Below are 19,595 nucleotides of genomic sequence, written 5' to 3'. Positions count from 1 at the left end.
TTCATTTATAATTGGCATTTGCTCGCCCCCCCCCCCCTTTAATCTTGATGCTTGAGATCTTTCCATAACTTTTCAGATCAGTTTTGGAATTTTCGATTTCTTCAAATTTGTTCAATCCGTGCTTCTAAAAATCAAACAACCCTATTTAGCATCAAACAAAAGAAGACGTGGAATTTAAAATCACAACAAGGAACCATTGGAACCCTATCAGCTTCGTTCTGGATTTTAGATAACATTTACCTAGAATACGAGTAGATTGAGAGTAGGGTTCTTTATATTTTTACGTTTCCTAATAGATGGAACAAAATAAGAACATATAATCCAAAACATATTTTTAATTGTGATAAATATCCTCCGATGTCGTTATTAGGGCAGAAACTATTTTATGTCAATATTTATGTAAAACAGTGGACGTTCACCAAAATTTCGCTTAATCTTTTGTCAAGCTATCATTAGACTATTTTTTTATTTTTTATTTTTAATCCATGGCCACGACGCATCAAAAACCTTTACTGAAAGCTTGTATTACACTTATTAGGCAACTTTTGAAACAGAAACTATCATTACAGCGGAATTTTCTCCAAAGCTTTAAAACTTATCCAAAAGAGAGCTTAATCTTCTTTCAAGCTAATATTACATTATTTATTTCTTTATTAATTTTCCTGTCTTAATCCACGGCGAAGATGGATTCAAAGAATTTACTGAAAACTTAAGACTAGAGTTCAAACATATCTTTTAAAACAGAAACTAAAATAAATTGAAAAGCGGTACAAGCTCACAAACAGAAAGCTTAATCTCCTTTAAGGTAATACTAGACAAATTATATCTTTATCAATTTTTCTGCTTTAGATGGATCCAAAAAACTGAAACTCAAAACAACAACATTAAAACAGCCTTTGAAACAAAAAATAAATGCTGAATACAAAAGTGAAGATTAAGAAAAAAGAAAAAACAGGTTACCTTTGGTCTGACGCCAGGAACCAAAATACTATTAACGCCACCCAGTTTAACATTAATCTTGAGACAGAGATTGGACAATGTTTGAGGTGAAGTTTTATTCACATTTTTTGCTTGAACACACTGAGTTGCCATACCCAGCACTGTGTCACCAACTCTCTTCACCTCGGCTAAAAAGAAAAAAGGTATAGAAATAAAAAACAGGAGTATAACTAATAACTATGCTAGAATTTCTTGGTAACCAGCCAAAACATAAAATCATAGTCCCGTTTTTGGCTAATAAGTGTGCAAAAATTTCAAATATTTTGACAGAAACCAAATTTTAAAAGAAAAACCGGAGAATTGCGATCTCCCTTCAAAGGCAATTTTTTTCAGAAGATCAAAGCTCATTTTGCTCTGATCAGGGGTCTAAAGCCTTAACAAACATATAACCGAAGTCATCTGTTTATTATCCTTTTGGGCAGAATAAATTAGATGGAACAACTATTGAATGATAACACTGAGCTGTAAGATCGTAGCCCATTTATTCAACGAAAGACGGATGAATTGAACCAAACCTCGTAAGATCATATAAGATCTTAATAATAAAAAATCAGGTCTTCTAGTGTACGATAACATAGAGAAGAAATTATGGCCCAAGATTGATACCATTTTATTGAAATATGCTTCACTGAAATGACTGAAATTGAATATTATTTCGCTAAAACATAGGCCTATCAGGAAGTTACTTTGAATAATTCACTGAAGAAACATAAATTTGTTTCCTTAATTTGCAAAACCATTTACACGAAATTGCAAATCCATGGGAATGAGTAGGGAGAAGCTTTGAATAGATTGGGGAGGAGCGTGTGCCGCATTTTTGGCCCCAGACAGCTAAGTCAGTGCTTCAGTGAGTTAGAGCTTCTTATTGAGCCACCAGTACTTCAGTGACTTTTTTGTAGTGTAAAGATAAGTCAAGTTTAATCAAGCAGGCATAGAAGTCAGCAAATTCAAATAATATGGATTCTCCATTTTACAGACTTTACAGGAAAACAAAGAAATAAGACTGGAAAGGACAAACGGGTCTATGGCCAGTATGAAGGAAAAGAAAAGAACAACGAATATTTCGCCGATATACTACAAGGCGTCTTCAGCTTAGAATAAAACAAACAAACAAAAAACGAGAAAAAAAAACCAACTAGAATCTAAGACTAAAATAATGTAAATATATATAAAACTAAAACAACTCAACTATTACATACATATACAATTAGTACTCACATTTACAATTATCAGCTACGTCTATATTTTTATTCCCTAAGATATATATATATATATATATATATATATATATATATATATATATATATATATATATATATATATATATATATATATATATATATATATATATATATATATATATATGTATATATATATATATATATATATATATATATATATATATATATATATATATATATAATTAAAAACTTCCTCCTTGATTCATTTTCTAAATACCACTCTCACTAATTCGATCGTGTTCCCTTATCGCCAACGATTTTTTTTTTCTATTTTTCTTCATACAAATGTTATATTAGCGTTTTCAATGTAGTACTTACCATAGACAGGAGTTTTTCCCGGTAGGACGACAACAACAAGCTGTAGGCCAGCAAATGTAGATTTTAAGTATCTAAACATAGGCTCAACTTGATCGGGCCCAGTGGCATATTTACAAAAGCAGGGCTGACCAATGATCGGCATCCCAGCGTCATTACTTATTTTCTGAAGCTGCTGTGTGAAATTCCTGTAAATAAAATCAATTAATAAGTCAATACCTGAAGATAAAAAACGGTACCAAATAACATTTATGTGTCTACTAAATTCGAAATATAACAAATCAATGGTTTGTACAAGACCCCGGCGCCGCACCGGTACATGCATCGAACGCCGCCAACGAGAGGCCCGGTCGACCACCGCCTAAGTGTCGTAGCGCCACCGGAACGCCGTCACCAGCCGAGGTGGTGGCGTTCCGCTGACTGAATTAATTTGCGCCAATTCTTTATTGCGTCAACCGCAATGCTGGAGCTTTTCTTTTCTTGTTTGGTTAAGGATTTCAATTTTCCTGCTTAGAAATCAAGTGCGGTTTTCAAAATTAAACAAACCATTGCGCACTCATATAGTTTACAAGAATTCCTTGCGCTGCTAGGGCAGGGTTGCCACCCCTAGTGATTTATCACTATTTTTGTGATTTTTATATTGCCTAACAAAAAAATCACTAAATTTGCACATCAATCTCTGAATTGTTGAAAAATCACTAAATCAACGAGAAAATCAATAAAATCTAGTGATTTATTTCACCGAGTGACAACCCTGTTCAGCACTAGTTTTTATTCAGCACTAGTCCTTGCAGCGCATCCACTGAATAGACAATTGTCTTGCGAAGATACACCAAATTTAATTCCAAGTAGGAACTTGAGATTTAAGAACCTCTCTATTTCAAGACACCTTGGCACAGAAAAGAATCAATATTTCTTGAGTCCTTGCCACAGGCAGGTGTTTACAAATACTGAGGTTTGGATTCCTTAACATAGCAGAGTTACTTGAAACGGGAGGTTCTGAAAATTCACATGTTCCTAACTGTTAAATGCTGAATTTAATATTGAGGACAATTATTGTTTCCTTATTTGTCATAGCCACTGGAGGTGTAATAACTAGGAGCAGACTAGAAGGTCTTTAATTATAATACAGGGACCTATTTCAAATATCAACAGAAATGAATGGGAGGGAAACTACAAATGCTGGTTTCCCTAATCACAACCGCAATAGTTATATCTATTATACCATATGGAAAATTATTTTTCTCTGCTTAATGTGTCTAAATTTTTTGTAATAAGTATTTAATTAGTTTGAATATTTCATCCATATACAATGGTAAGTATTTTAAATGCACAGACAGTTAATAGTAGCGGCCTAATTGTAAATGCAAATTTTTAGATTGAGTCTAATATTGGAAAATTGGCTGCTGCCCAATCTTCTTAAAATTGGGACAAAGGATCTTAAAATTGAAGTATCCCAATCATGGACAGATTCAATCACTGACACGTGTTGTGAAAAAGAGTAATCATGCATAAATAGGCTTGACTATAAGATTTTAGTCAGACAATCCCAAGTATCTGCATAAGGTCCAAGATTAAGATCCTGCTGTCCTTATTTAGGGAAGATACATTTTCGTCAAAACATTTGTCCAAGATCCCACACTGTCCATGTACTAGGGGTTTTTACCCTAAATCCTCTTTCATGTAGTAGACATGATCTGGCTGTTCCTGCCACTTTCACACATTACCTGTCCCACCATGGCCCTCATAGATGACCTTTACAAAGTTGCCACCTGCAACTCAAATCAAAACTAAGTTCACATTCCTTTTCAAACTTTACCCAATAGAACTGTCTGAGCTGTCATCAACAATCACAGTCTTAACCTTTTCAGTTTCATTTTCACCCTCAGTGCTGTCTTCTTACAAAATCTCTTCACAGCCTGCTTCTTTGTTTTGCTTGCTTTTGTCGCTTCATTTTTTCTTTTCCACCTCTTCTTTGCCTTCCTTGTAACTAAGGCAGCTTCAATCTTGGCCTTCGCAGATGTATCAGTGTATCAGTATGTATGCAGATGTATCAGTGAGCAATTTCTTTCTGTCCTCCTTTCTTCATTGAAGCATTTTATTTTCTTGGTGGTGGTGGGATGTGGTTGTACTTGTTCAGGTGTGACTATCCTATTCCAAAATGTAAATAGCGATCAAGACCACACTGCCTTTCCATCGTAAACAACAAGTAGAACAATAGAGAAATTTTTTATATAAGACAGTGGAACGCAACTTTAAATGAATACTTCGACCCTATATCCAAGGGATAGACTTAGAGAATTGTAAACACTTTGAAATTTCTTGGGAACTATTTCCCAAAGACTCTCCCATATAAGGCTGGTGTTAATTACATAATGATAAAAGAAGAATATACATAAAATTAGATTTTAAGGAATTAGAAATTAGATAGAGATACTGGAGATATTTCATTAAGCCCAATTTACGACAGTTTAATCTTGAAGGACTCAATCAATATTTTCACCCGAAAAAACTTAAAAGAACCTATTTGCATATCTAATGAAAACCGAAATTGTAGACCAGCCAAAATTAATGCAAGACGAAAGATCCTTACACAATCATCTTGGTAAATTTCATTTTCATTGATTCCTGCCTGGTTTTTTATTCAGGGTCTATTCTGTCTTTGTACAGGAAACTTTGAATGGTTTGATTCTCGTTTTTTTTTTCTTATCTTTTTTGTTTTTTTTTAGCACTGAGGAAGACTTGGCGGAGGTCCTTGTCGAAATATTTGCTTATATTTTGTCTTCTTCATGGTTCGCTGGCTGACAAAATCCTCGTTTTTTCACCCTTTTTGATTTTATTTTTCATTTTGTTACTTTCTCTCTTCTCTGAGTTTCGTTTATTATGGATAAGAGCCAGTGACTCGCAAAGTTTCTAACTCATGTGCCCAAACCTGCTGTAAAATAAAGTTGGGATTTGAGAAAGACTCGATCAAAACATAAATATTTGCAGTCAACAATGATCGCGCCGATGGCGCACTGCCGACATCCCACGGGGGGAGGGGGAGAATTTATGATGGCGCGCTACCACTGCTTTTTTGGCCACCGTCGCCGCCGGCCTTCCCTTATCAGCGCGGCATCGGGGTCTAGTTGATACCACACTTTTCAGGTGTCTCGAAAACTTTTACTAAAAATTTCCATAAGTCTTCTAGTTGATTTTCTCCGCTAAGGTTTTCAAAACGGAACCATGATTTTTTGTTTCTTTCTTTCTTTTTAATTTCCAAGTTTCATCTCTTTACATTTATTTGTACTCTCTGAAAGCTGAAATAATCTCCAAAACCTTACTTTTTTATATCAGACTAAATATGTCTAAAGCTAGTGCTAGAGGTACATAAATAATGCCATTTGCATGAGGAGAATGTGTAATTGATAGTCCACTAAGTGTTGATTGAATTACTGTACTTAGCGCAAAAGATGTATCTCACCTAAATAATTCCCCGACTATCGCGTTTTAGAAAGAGCTCTTGGATATTAATGACATAGACACCGGCATATACAAAGGGAAGGATCTTCAGACACAGGCTTCTCCTTAAAAGCTGAGCCTTTTGATTTTTTTTTTTCAATATTCAGTCAAATTTTCATAAAAAATCTCTTTTTTTTTGCCGGTCAACGAAATCCCCAACCCCCAGACTACATTTCTGTTTACATTCCAATAAAACTTCATTCTGTTTCCGTAAAAGTCACCAACCCTCCAAAATGTATTGCACCTAACTGCTTCAGAATCATTTATGGAAATCCCAGGGAGGGGAGAGGCTCTGGATTTCCTGTGGATTATCAGGATCTTACAGCTAGATTCCACTTCTACATGTGATGTATGACTGAATATACAAATCAAACAAATATTTTTGCCTTAAATAAGATCAATTGACAAGTTCTTTTTACTAACTCTTACAGTAAGGATGCTCCGATTCCAGTTTCAATTCCTGATATCTTCTTCAAAGAAGTAAGAACTCCCACTCCAACATTCCTGCTAATTTACTGCAGAAATTAATGAGACAAATTAATATTAATTAGAGAAATGCAGAAAAGTAACAATGTAGGCTAATTAGTCAATAATTAGCCTATAATATTAATTTTGCTTGTTATTACAAGTTTTTTGTATCATTTAAGGGTATTTGGCTTGATCCCAACCTCTATGAGTTTCCAGAACTCCGACTCCAAAGGGTCTTATATTATTTCTATTACTCCGGCTCAGACTCCATTCAGCAAAAATTTACTAAAATTCCAACTCCGACTCTACAGCCTTGCTTCTTATACCACAAAGCGATAATTTGACCCGTATAAAGCTAAATAAGAAATCTATAATAATGAAGCATAAATAGCTAAAATACCTCAAAGCGTCTTCTCTGACAGTCCTTTGCGGAGCGAAGCAAGCAATGGCCCATACGCGAATTTCGACACCCGTAAAGAACTGTTTGCCTCTCATATCCCAGACACCTTGGTTGGGCAGAGCTTGCTGCTTGGTCTAAAAGGAGAAAAAAATATAAAGAAAAATGAATATAAATACTACAAGGAAATAGAGTTGGTTGATTTAAAAAGAGCAAATTGTCATTTGGCAATATCAAAACGGGTCTTCAACAGCAAATCTTAATAATAGCAGATTCCTTAATTCTACTACACATAATTGAACTATTAGATTTGTTCAGTTTTTTTCTGGGCGTTCTTGGAGCAGTTTAAAATACATTTTTTGACTTGCATGTATTTAATTTCACCTTAAATTTAATTAATCCTGAAACCAGCACTGTCATACTAAGTATCTCCCGCCAAAAATTTACGGAGAAGGTGGTGACTCCCTTGGAAATTAATTTAGATAAAAAATTACCCATTTTCAATTTTTTTAAGAACAAGAAAAGAGGGGACGCTACGGATATTAGAAAAAAAAAAAAACAACAAGAAAAACTTCCAAGAATTTTGAAAGTCTAATCTAGGGAAGGAGTATACGTCAGACCAAAATATAGAACGTTCTAAGTATCAGAGAAGAAACCTTATGCTTGACAAAGAATGACACATAAAATCTTTATTACCATAGCCGAATTATCACTGTCTCCAAAATTTTTAGACAAAGTTTTTCTATTAGTCCCACTTCAAAACTTAGCCCAGAGAGTTGCTTAAGACAGTTAATCATTCTGAGACAAAACGTCTGTCCTGGTAATAGAACTCAGATTTATAAATTTAATATATAAGGAAATAACAAGATATAGAATTGATATATTACAAATTTAATAGATAAAGAATACAAAAAAAATGAATAGACCCACTTTAATTTTCTTTTTTAAAAACAATTCTTTTCTTTTTTCTTTTCCTTTCTAAGAATTTATTTTTCTAAAAAAATTTCCTTATTTGTTATTCCTTTCTTTTGCTTTTTTTGCCATTATATCTTATTTCTAAATATTAGTACTGAATCATTTTAGGGACAAAACATATGTCCTGATCAAGATTATAGAACCCAGGATTTATAAGTTTGATATACAAATAAACAAGAAGATACAGAATTTATAAGTTAAAATACAAATTTAGTATATAAAGAAATATGAATAGACCAACTTCTATTTCTTTTTCTACCCTTAAGGGATTTAAAACCTGACCTACATTTAAGTATGATCACCAGTGACCCTGATCCAAATAAACCTTTCTCTCCAGAATGGTTCAAGGCTGACAGGAAAATTAAACGAAACAATACCAAAAAAAAAACTAAAACAGACTGGTCCAAGCCAAGTGAGAGATTTTTAATTAGTGATTTTATTCCTAACAATAATAAATATGTTATTGTTGCAGCAGGAATATCTAACATTAAAGCATACATATACTTCAGAGTATATACCTACAAATAGGATAAATGTTTAAAATCTCAAAATATGTTAGAATTAAATTTAATAATTAACAAACATTGTCATTACAATTATCTAACACAGCATTTCTCAAACTGTGAATCGGAACTCCAGTTGCGAACGCAGGTCATTGAAAAAAGCTGCCATGTCACAAAAAAGAATTATGTAAAATAAAAATAAATGATTATATAGTTTTGTACATTAATAAGATATTAGGAACAGTGGCAAACTATTCGCACTCTTTCACACCGCTCTATCCCCTCCACGAAAACGCGTTGTGCTACGAAACAGCGAAGTATTGGGATTCTCCCAGGGCGATTCCCACCCATTTCCAGGCTCAAATATTCTGATTTCTATGCCCTTTACAAAACGGCTATATCAACTAATTTTTCTTAAAGGGAAAAACACAATAGACAAAAGTCTTCATTAACTAACGTTTTAGGTAATATTGTTATAATAATTAACATTTTATAATTAATATTTTATAATATTACAATTTATAATAATTAATATTTATTATTATAATAAATAATATTATTAATATTTTTGTTTTTAATTGGTTTGTATTCTTTCTATGAAACTTATGTGCATAAAATAAGCAAATAAATAGCGGGAATTTTTTTTTTTTTTTAATAATTGTTATTTTTTTGTAATGTAGGTTGCAAAAAACTTAAATCCCGGTACCAGATCGCAGCCGAAAAAAAAACTCAGGAAACTTTGGTCCACGATAAAACGTAAAAAGTCAAATGGTGAGAAGGTTCCTTGGTTTCTTGTCCCAAAAAATACGAAAATGTAGTATCCCAAAAAATATGGCCTGAATAATTACATATTTATACATTTTTTAATCGTTTTCCAGTCATGTGGTAGCCTAAATATTTTGAAAACCGTATCCCCATTAAGCATGGGCACTGTTTCTGTTCTGTTTTTAAAGTACCTGTTTCTATTCTGTTCATGCAAAAAACAGAAACAGAACAGAAACAGAAGACCTGTTTTTTATTTACCTGTTCTGTTCTGTTTCTGTTTTTATAATAGCTATTTCGTCCTGTTTTTGTTTTTTTTCTACCTGTTTTTCTTCTGTTTCTGATTTCATTTTAGTGATACGAGAATGAGATATTTGAGAGTTTTGAACTTATAAAATGATTTAAAAATCATAATTTGAAATTGTGTAAAAGCGTGGTTACGCCTCAGGCGATTTCTAGAATTGGAACGTAAGTAAAATGATGGAACTAGGTCTGTCAAGCGTATCAAATAGTGCTGCTTGATTGTTTCAGCTAGGCAGAATTAGGGACTTGGAGTCAGATAATAGTAGGTATTTGCGTAAGTGTTAGCAGTGGTGAATCCAGGGAGGACCAGGCTCCCCCCTCCAAGATTTTTTCTGGCACCCTCATTCTTTACTTTTTTTTCTTTTTTTTTTCACTCCTTTGTTTAGAATAAATTTGTCAATTTCGTCAATCATTGGTACCTTTGTCACATTGGATCCCCCAAGATTTTGCTCATTGGTGGCCTTGTCGCATTAGGCCTTGCCAGAGATTTTACTGTAGAACCGCCCCTGAATGTTAGGACGGTAAAGGTGCAGTTTAATTGCACTAAAACGACGTATTGCTTACAGTATATTATTCCATCAATTGAGCAAGAAAGTTGCACAGTTACTGTCCAGGAGAAGCAGGATACAAACAGATCATTTATTACTGTTTATCCTGGTTCTAGTGGTAAAGGTAGGGCCTCTGTCTTCTACATTACATGGGAAATAATTTGCACCTTTAGCCGTAAGAACTTTAATCTAACTGTTTTTATGGAATTTGTGGTGCTAAATAACATTGACTTGCTACGATTACCGTGCTGACCTATACATTATAAATACTGATTATTAATTTGTAAAATTCTCTTAAATGCTTAGTCAGAGAGCAATGTAAATGTATTGAAGTCTTATCCAGTAGAAATAAATGTTTTTGCTTATAAATCTTTATTGCATCAACATAACAAGATAGCCAAATATACTTTTTCTCATGTTACTAAAATCATCTCTAAAATCAATAGAAATCCTTTCAAGGAAAAGTCTAGAGTTGAAACTAGCTGATTTTCTGGAAGGGACAAATTCTTATAAAATGCTGATATATTTTTCTCGTTCAGTAGGATGCCAATCTTCCGGTGAACACAGTATTTTTTACCATAGAACAAAAGAAATTCAAAAAATTAACACTAAGCGGTGAATTATTTCATGTATCTTTCTCATAAATGCCAATTATAGACAAGCTAATTCCCGTAAAAATTAATATTGTGCTTCAAATGGTCTAAGTTATTATGAAACCGTACTTAGGATATGTCATTTTGCTTTTATAAGCAGACAGGTTCTTTGGCTTATTGTGCGAACAAAACTGCTCAGGAGGCAATTGGTTCCTTTCCCCCTAGTTATGCCAGTGAGGTGAAAGAGGTCAGATATTTGGGTGGAGGTGCAATTTTTAAAATGGTAGGCTACTGGAAGGTGCTTCTAATTTTGTAAAGAATCCTAAAATTAACCTTTGTTCTAAGAAAAGCATGATGTCATCTTCTGATGACGACTTGGATGTTCCAACTAAAACTTCTAAGCTATCTCTCTGGGTATCCCATTTGAAAAAGGAATCACAGAAAGTATCAGGTGCAATTTTTGCAAAGTGTCTCTAAAGGCTAAGGGAGTTTCTACCACGACATTTATATACCATCTTAAAAGGAAGGATATACTTGTTGTGCACAAAAATAAAGTATATGCGGCTGGTGCAGTAAATAACAAACCCAAACCAACTCAAAAAAATATATATATCAAGTCAGGCTGCTGCCCTAAAGAAAGCTCCCAAAAGCAAAGCAAGTGACACAGAGGATAATGAATTGGTGAAATATAGAATAAGAAGAATAGACATACGACCATTCCTTATTTCTAATCAATCAAGCTACAAAACACTGAAGCTCTGCTACAAAACCCTGTTTAAAGTCAAATTGGCACTTTCTGTGTTTATTAGGCCAGATATGAAACAGCTTATTTCAAATACAACAGGGGGCTTGAAAGCACCATCCTGGGGAACTATGCATCATCACATAAATGTTGCTACCAGAAAAAAAAAGTTAAACAGAAGGCTGGTGAAAATGATTCAGACGGCCTTTCTGTTCCTTTTTCTGAAAACTCCAGAAGTGAAGATACTTTTGCGGAAGAATCTGATTAGATTAATGCAGTGTCTACGGAAGAGGGTGACGAAAGTAATGGAGAAGAATAGAGGGGAGCTGGGAGTCTGTCAGAAAACGAGGTCGCAGAATAGGCTATCCTATGACATGTTACACAGCTTATCTGGATCCTTCAACATTTGGAAGGTTTTCACTTGGGGGCCGTTCGCTGGTCTTTCAATCTTTGGCACCATCACTGTAGAATATATTAAGTAATGGTGCAGAGACTGCAAGAGAGCCCACTCCAACTCGCCTTTGTACTGCTGAAGTCCTTGAGGCTATGGTAGAGTCCGATGAAGAAAGCTGATTCCAGTCGTTTTTTAATACAACAGGTTTCAAAATCGTAAGACGCTCCTGCAGTAGTAGCAGCTCTGCCGTAAATGTCTTAAAATCTTTTGAGGAGAAACTGCTAGTCTATCTTTTAGAGTGTTGTAGAGCTTTCCGGTAAGGTTTTTCTTCTTCATTAATACAGTAGAGCAAATTTATTTAAATCGTAGGGACGGGTGCAAAAGTGCAATTTTCCTATTTCACACCTTTGAATTATTGGCAGATCCAGGTTTTCGTAGGGGGCGGAGGCTCGGCTAAGAAATAAAATTAGTATTCTTGGATTGTATGCTTAAAGTTAGTTATAGTCGAGGATGTCACTACCCTTCCTCCTTTGGGAATGGATTATGAAAACGAACCTACATAATCAAAAGCATGTCCACTCGTATTCTTAAAACAAAATTTAAAACAGTAACAATTTCTATGATAGAGCAAGTGCATGCGTTGGAGAAAGTACTTTCTGCCGCAAAGCAATGGGAAGTTTTAAAATAAATTGTCAAAAAGTACAATTGTCCTTATATTTGCATCCCTTTGAAAACCTATTCAAGAGAAGAGAATTATTAAAGAAAGTAATATGTAGCAAAGAGTCTAAGTTCCTTTGAAATTCAGAATTTCACATTACTTATTTACTTAAGAATGAATTTGGTGGAGGGCATAGGACAATATTTTCTTGCGCAAAGCACCGTAAAAATTTCCGAAGTATCCTTAAAACATTAATTTATCTTTTTAAAAATTTTCACACAAATTGGCTTGGAAATAATTAATCTTAAAAGGCTGCTTTAAGCTGCAACGTAACAAACGACTTTTTAATTGGCAGAAAGAAGTGTCATTTTCCCGTGCATTTTTCTTCTTTCTTACTTTGTTTAAGATGACTTACACACATCAGAATAGAGGGGGGGGGGAGGGGAAAGCATGGTCTGGAGGGGAAAATTGTCCCCTCCCAAATCAACTATATGCTCTGCTCAAATACTAATGACTTTGAGCTGACTGCGTTAGCTCATGCTGAATTTTTTTTTTCAAAATGTCTCGAATAACTAGTTTGTAAAAACATAAAAGTGTATTTTCGGAACGGGAAAATGGAAGAAAATTAACCATAAAGAAAAAAATAATAGCGATATTTATGTGCACAGACAATTTTTGGCCACTATATTATAATAACTACTCTTTTTTGCGGAAAAAATGCTGCAAGAGTACTAGGTTTTCCAAAAGTGTTACCGACACAGAAAAGCCCTACCCATGGCAAGTGTAGTTTTTGATCAAAAAACAGATCAGAAACAGAAACAGGTATCTATTTTTTGTTGACCTTTTCTGTTTCTGTTCTATTTCATTCAAGCCCTGTTTATTTTTTTTCTGTTTCTTCAGAAAAACAGAACAGTGCCCATGCTTAATCCCCATATTATTTCAGCTATTTGCCAGCAAAATTCTAAACTATATTACCTTTAGCGAAAATATACAATTAAATTTTGAGATCCAAACAATCATGACAATGCTGTTGTCAAATGTTAGCTTTAAAGACCAAACAACAAACTTCAGGAATGTTAACAAAAAGTAAAAAGTTCAACGTTTAAATTTTTGATACAAATTAATTTTGAAAATATATTTTTCAAAAAAGAGGGGAAAACGCACACCCCCCACCCCCCCAAAAAAAAAAAAAAAAAAACAAGTTCTTATGGAAAAAACAATAAACAAAATAAAATCGATGCTGACGAAATCCCTGAAACGTGTTAAGGCTACAGTTGATAATTTCGGAGACCACACTGCCTTTCCATGACGATAAATAAAAGTTCAAATAGGGATACAATCCTTTTAATAGACAGTGATGATGTTAACAGTGATTGAAATTCACAAAAATACCAGATATTTCATTTTTACTGCTGATGACGGTCACTGCATATGTGACCCAAATATATAGTATTTTTGTGAATATCTATCATTGTTATCATCATCACTGTCTATTAAAATGATTTTATCTCTATTTGAAGGTTTATTTAAGGCTAAAGTTTTTATTAAAATATAATTTGGAAAGCAGAGTATACAATAACACTGGAAAATTTGAAGTAGACTGAAGGACCAGGAAAAGTCCAAGTGCCTAGTTGACTAATGAATGGGCACTAGTTATACGTTATTGTCTTGTTGCGCTAATTACAGAAAAATTGTTGTAATTGGCTAAAACAATTTTTGTGGGCAAGATTGGCTGAAAACCGTCAATGGCTTGCTACTAGTCCTGTTTTTCCTTCTTTTACACAAAGACTTAGAGACCAGCGTATCTTATTACATCTAGTGTTTGTTCGTCTATGTTACCAAATACACATAACTTACCCTGCCACCATACTGGAGCTTTGGAGGAGGTAGTACTCGACCCCTCACCTCCATCATGCCATTGCTAATATTCAGTCCAAACTCTTGAACGTAAGGATCATTATTGAAATCAGCTTTTCGAATCAAATTGTTGATCTCTCGCTCGCGATCTGGAGCCGACCGAGCTGTAGCTTTGATCATAGTTGAAGTCTGCATATCTGTCAGCTTTTTGATACACCGTTGACCAGCAACTATGTGGCATACCTGGAAAACAATTGATATGTTTTGAAGGCAAGAAATGAAAAAAAAAGACGAAAATTAAAATAAGACAATTATCAAACCTATGGCAGTGCAAGGATTTGTACCGCAAATAATCTCACTCCCCACTTAACTACAATACAAGCAAACGATCTATATATTAGACATTCTGAAATATGGGAATTAGCAATATTGTTTCGGCTACAAAATGCAGTCATAGGCAGCGCAATAGCGCTGCCTAAGTAAAGAACGATTTTGGCACAATGTATTATTTTTTTTTTTCATACATGGGCACTTTGTATCGAAGAAGTTGTCGTAGAAACTTCGAAAGTGCTCATTCAATTGGAAATTGGAACGGCTAGTGCCCTTCTTAATAGTCGAAAGTGATTGGAAGGCAACTAACACCCCTTCCACGCCCACTATTTCCCGAAACACATCCAATCAAAATTTTGAGATAGGCATTTGTTCAGCGTAGTTGATTTCCAGATAGAAATTATGTTTTTGAGGACACTCCCTCACATCCCTCAGGGCATGGGTTTTAAGTTATGCCCTGGGGGCATATAAGGTTTATATAGAAAGCGTTGTCGTAGAAACTTCAAATAGGCTCATTAGATTGAAAATTCAAAGGGCTAGTGCCCTTTTTAATAGTCGAAAGTGATTGGAAGACAACTAACACCCCTTCCACGCCCACCATTTCCCCAAACACACCCAATCAAAATTTTGAGATAGCATTTTGTTCAACGTAATTGAAAGTTCTGGAAATTATACCTTTGAGCAGGACACTCCCCACGGTCTTCAGAGCAAGGGTTATAAGTTATACCCTGGGGGCATATAAGGTTTTCGTTGAAGTCTTTGTCGCAGAAACTTGAAAAAGAGCTCATTCCATTGGAAATTCAAAGGGCTAGTGCCCTTTTTAATAGTCGAAAGTGATTGGAGGGCAACTAACCCCCCTCTCACGCCCACTATTTACCCACACATCCAATCAAAATTTTGAGATAGCCATTTTGTTCAACGTAGTTGAAAGTTCTGGAAATTAGGTCTTGAGGATGACAACCCCTTAAGAGCCCTATGCCTTCCCAAGGCCAGAATATAATTTGCACTTTACTGAAAAAAATACATATGAGTGTGCATTGTCAGTTTAATATACATATACTGATATTTAGTAATCAAAATGTTAAAATTATTTGACTTATTAGTTATAAAAGTACAACATTTATATTTTTTAAGTAAAGTGCAAATTATGTTCTGGCCTTGGGAAGGCATAGGGGTTTTGAGCCCTACCCATGTTAATTTCTGCTCGTTTTGAGTTTGACTCGCTTATTTATTGTAATTTTCTGTTCGTCTTGGGTTTCACTTATTTATCGATGCTGATTTGTAGTAGTTTCAGGCTTGGCAGATTATTTTATTTTATTTTTGCTCATTTCGGTTTAGTGGAGTTTTTTACTTTTCTTTGAAAAACTTATTTTGTGGAAAAAGTTTTTTTAATTAATATGAAAAAGACGTAAACCAAAAAGCAATAAAATGCGAGAAAACGGACTAAAGCTTGCTACAACTTTACAAGGTATTTTCCATTCCGGGAATCAAGAAACGAATCTGAATACAAATATAATTTCTCCTGAGAACCGAAACTTTCCTAATTTGCATTATATCTCCCTTTCACGCTTGCAAAAATTATTAGAAAAGGCACTCAATACCAACGGCTGACTTTCACAAAAAAGAAATCCAGCTTTTCTTCTCTCCAATAAAATCATTCGTTTTTTGTTAGGGATCGTGGGACACGAGCCCATTTAGGACTTTTCTGCTTCCAGGGCGTCAAAAGATGTAATTTGCCAAAGTATCATCATGATTTCCACTGAGGATACGGTTCTTCTGTTAATAATCTTCGTCATTGGTCTTAGTTAGAGATTTAGGAGAAACACTAACTATGGAGTCAATCATTATTATTATTGCGTTTGGTTAGAGGGGATTAAGGAGTAGCACCAATTTTGGAGTCTATCTTTTTAATTATTGCATTCAGCTAACCGGTTTTGGAGTCTATCGTTTTTATTATTGCATTTGGCTAGAAGAAATTCAGCATTAACACCTGTTTTTGAAATTAATCGTTTTTATTACAGCGTTCGGTTACAGAAGATTAAGGAATAACACCATTTTTGGAGTCTATCGTTTTGTTACTCTTTTCGTCTAAAGGAGATTAAAAAGCAACATCAGTTCTGGAGTTAGCCATTATCATTATTATGCTCAGCTAGAGGAGATTAAGGGGACACAGTTTTGGAGTCTATCATTCTAAAGAACTTTGACCAATAAGAGTTACTGTCACTTATAGTGTCTCTAATAAACAAAGAGCAGAAAGAATAGGAGTCCAATACAACTTTTCCAGGGTTTTAATCAATTACTGATGCAATGCAAACATAATCAATTAAATACTAAACTAAATAAATAAATTATTAAATAAAAGTATAACTTATTAATAAACTATCAACCAGAACTACTACTAACGACAAGTAAGCAAACATTGTCAATTAAAAAACCAACAGAAATGAATTATAACTTATTTTACAGAAAAAAGTTGATATCTTGAAATGGGTAGAAGGTAACTAATATTGAGAATACAATAGAAACAAAACAAATAACCACTATGAATAACCAAAACAACACTCCGTTCTTTATTGGGTGGGATAGGGGGATATCAACTTTTATGAGTCAATTTAGGTTCATTTTTAACTTTGACTTCATTGTTAGGACTAATTTCTCCTCGCATTGAGTTTCATTTCTGTATCCATGATAATTTTTATTTACTTTAATTAGCTCTTACTTTATAACTGAGTCAGTTTTGAAGTTTTGATTTTCTCTTAAATTTTTTCTTAAACTTGAGAAATTATATAACTTGAGAAATTTTAGAATCTAATAGGTGAATAGAGGAAATATAGTGAACTCCACCCACAGTATATAAATATTAGACAGCATGATCGTCCCCTATCTCACCCATTATAAAAACCCGGACCGAGGTGCGAGTGCTCCAGAGAACGTAGAAACATAAGCGACATTAGATCTTTTCACGGGTAGACAAGTCAAATTCCTCTTGAATGCGAAACTTGGCTTCAACGTTGGAACACTAAATTTTAAAGAAACTAATTTTAAATTAATTTATTCCAATATGAAAATCGGTAATTAGTAGTGCAATGTTATTATTAGATGTTTTTAGGAATAACAAGTAGGTTTCGAGGTCTCGAGTTGGTTTCAAAGGCATTTTGAGAAAGTTTCTGCAAAAATACGTGTTCCAGGGTAATTGGACCACTGATTGCAGATCAAATGAGAGGAGCTGTTTGTACGCGCTAATGAAAGCGTATGTGGGTGGAGCTGTTGTTCGCACCGAGAATGAAGAGCCTGAAATCATCTGCGGTAAACTTACTGATAATTATCTTTATACAGTGACTCCACCATTCGATTCAGCAAGAAAATCTGACAAAAAAAAAGCTCAACTGGATTTACCATTTGGGTCACTTGTCCCCTTATCCTAGGGATAGGATGTCATCCAATGTTAATCAAATTGCTCTAACAGATATTGTTCTATTTTCTACTATGTTTCTATTTTCTAATTTTCTTCATCTCTTCCAGCACTTCTAACCTACACCTGATAATTTTACTAAGCAAAAGGGAAAAAAGACATTACCTCGAGGGGCAAGTAAGTATGTTTATGCTCCTGTCCAACTTGCAAACAAGGAAGGTGAGGATATCTCAGTTTCATTTTGTACTTGTCTAAAAAGTATTTGGCAACGGTGCATTCAACTGTTTGCCCATTCTCAAGTTGCAAGGGGAAAGACTGCATTTGAGCTGGCCTCCGAGTAACATTGCAAACGCGATATTTCCGCCTCATTTGTCCACAGTGGGTTATTTCAATTTTTAATCCTTTGATTTCCTTTGTAAATTTGACACGTTGAGAATCAGTGAGCGGTTTACGTTGCTCGTTAACATCACGAATGTCCAAAACTTCGCACATAAATTCAATGACGGGTTGAGATTTGTAAAAAGCAGTGGCAGATACTGAAAGATAGGAACATGTTTAAATAAAAACGAGAGCGGATATCCATTAAAATAATAAGAATAATGTTAAATGTTTAGCATTCATCTTATTATTTTCTGAATTTTCAAATATTTTATAAATAGTTTCAACCATGTGTATTGAGTCCTTTCAAATTAATCGTGTTTCAGACTTCAAAGATACTATAGCAATTGCGATCTACAATAATTTAAAAAGATTAAAAAAAACATTCTGACTAACTTATTGCTTCTTTACAAAGAAATATACTGATAAATTACAGGTGGGAAACTCCAAGGGTGCTAATTCATGAGATAGCAGTGCGGGTGGGGGGGGGGGGGGGGCTGGAAAATCTAGCGCAATTGGTACCCCTGAAAAGACCTTGTCATACATCCGAGTCCAAGATCAAAAAACATTCCCTGCCAAAAACGAGTATGGACACGGCTGCCCCCCCCTCCCTCTCGCTTGACGCTCCTGAAAAAATCTAGTCATAGATCATCTTTTCAGAATCAAAAGCCTGCATTGATGACAGTTATAGTTGCATACATTTTTTACTGGCCTGTATTCTACAAACGAAACTAACCCCAATTATTTACGATCAACAAAAATAGCTCATTGAAAAAATTGCCTTATGCATCTCTAAAAATAAGAATTCGCTAATTAAAAAATGAAATCGTTTTTGAAATTTCTAGTTCTGATGAGCGACACTGCACTGTCAGTAGTAGGAACGGTTTTCAATTATTACAGTCATTACCTCTGTAATGAGTTTCTGTAATTCATGTATCCCCCTATATCATTTTCTATAATCAGCAAGATTCAAACACGGCTTCGTTTTTACTTATCCTTGGTAGAACCAAGATACTCAACTTCATTTCCATGTACCCGCAACTTCATAGCTTTTTTTTCAAAATATTTTCGGGATGACCCTTGGTTTGGTGGCAATTTAATACTAGGTAGTCATTCTTTACATTTATATAATTCTGTTAAGCGAAAAAAAAACCATTGTGTTAAAAATTGAAACTTCACAGGAAGAGGTAAAAAGTGAAGCTTTGAATAGGTTTGGTTG

The 19,595-nt window shown here is 34.4% G+C and overlaps 1 protein-coding gene across 1 annotated transcript in view; it reads right to left on the bottom strand.

Annotated features, from left to right (window-relative positions):
* AGO1 (protein argonaute-1) overlaps positions 1 to 19,595 on the bottom strand; it is an 83,858-nt gene that overhangs the window by 27,336 nt on the left and 36,927 nt on the right. Inside the window, exons 6-10 of the mRNA XM_089102715.1 lie at positions 18,164 to 18,534; positions 14,257 to 14,499; positions 6,925 to 7,058; positions 2,559 to 2,743; positions 961 to 1,127 (exon numbers count right to left, since the gene is read on the bottom strand). Coding sequence (XP_088958841.1) covers positions 961 to 1,127; positions 2,559 to 2,743; positions 6,925 to 7,058; positions 14,257 to 14,499; positions 18,164 to 18,534 — 1,100 coding nt within the window. The remainder of the gene's footprint in view (positions 1 to 960; positions 1,128 to 2,558; positions 2,744 to 6,924; positions 7,059 to 14,256; positions 14,500 to 18,163; positions 18,535 to 19,595) is intronic.

The sequence above is a fragment of the Artemia sp. Qi Xiang Cuo genome, chromosome 16 (assembly GCF_049724085.1).
Source record: "Artemia sp. Qi Xiang Cuo chromosome 16, ASM4972408v1, whole genome shotgun sequence".
Taxonomy (NCBI): Eukaryota; Metazoa; Arthropoda; class Branchiopoda; order Anostraca; family Artemiidae; genus Artemia; species Artemia sp. Qi Xiang Cuo.
This window is presented reverse-complemented; position numbering and strand designations above follow the sequence as displayed.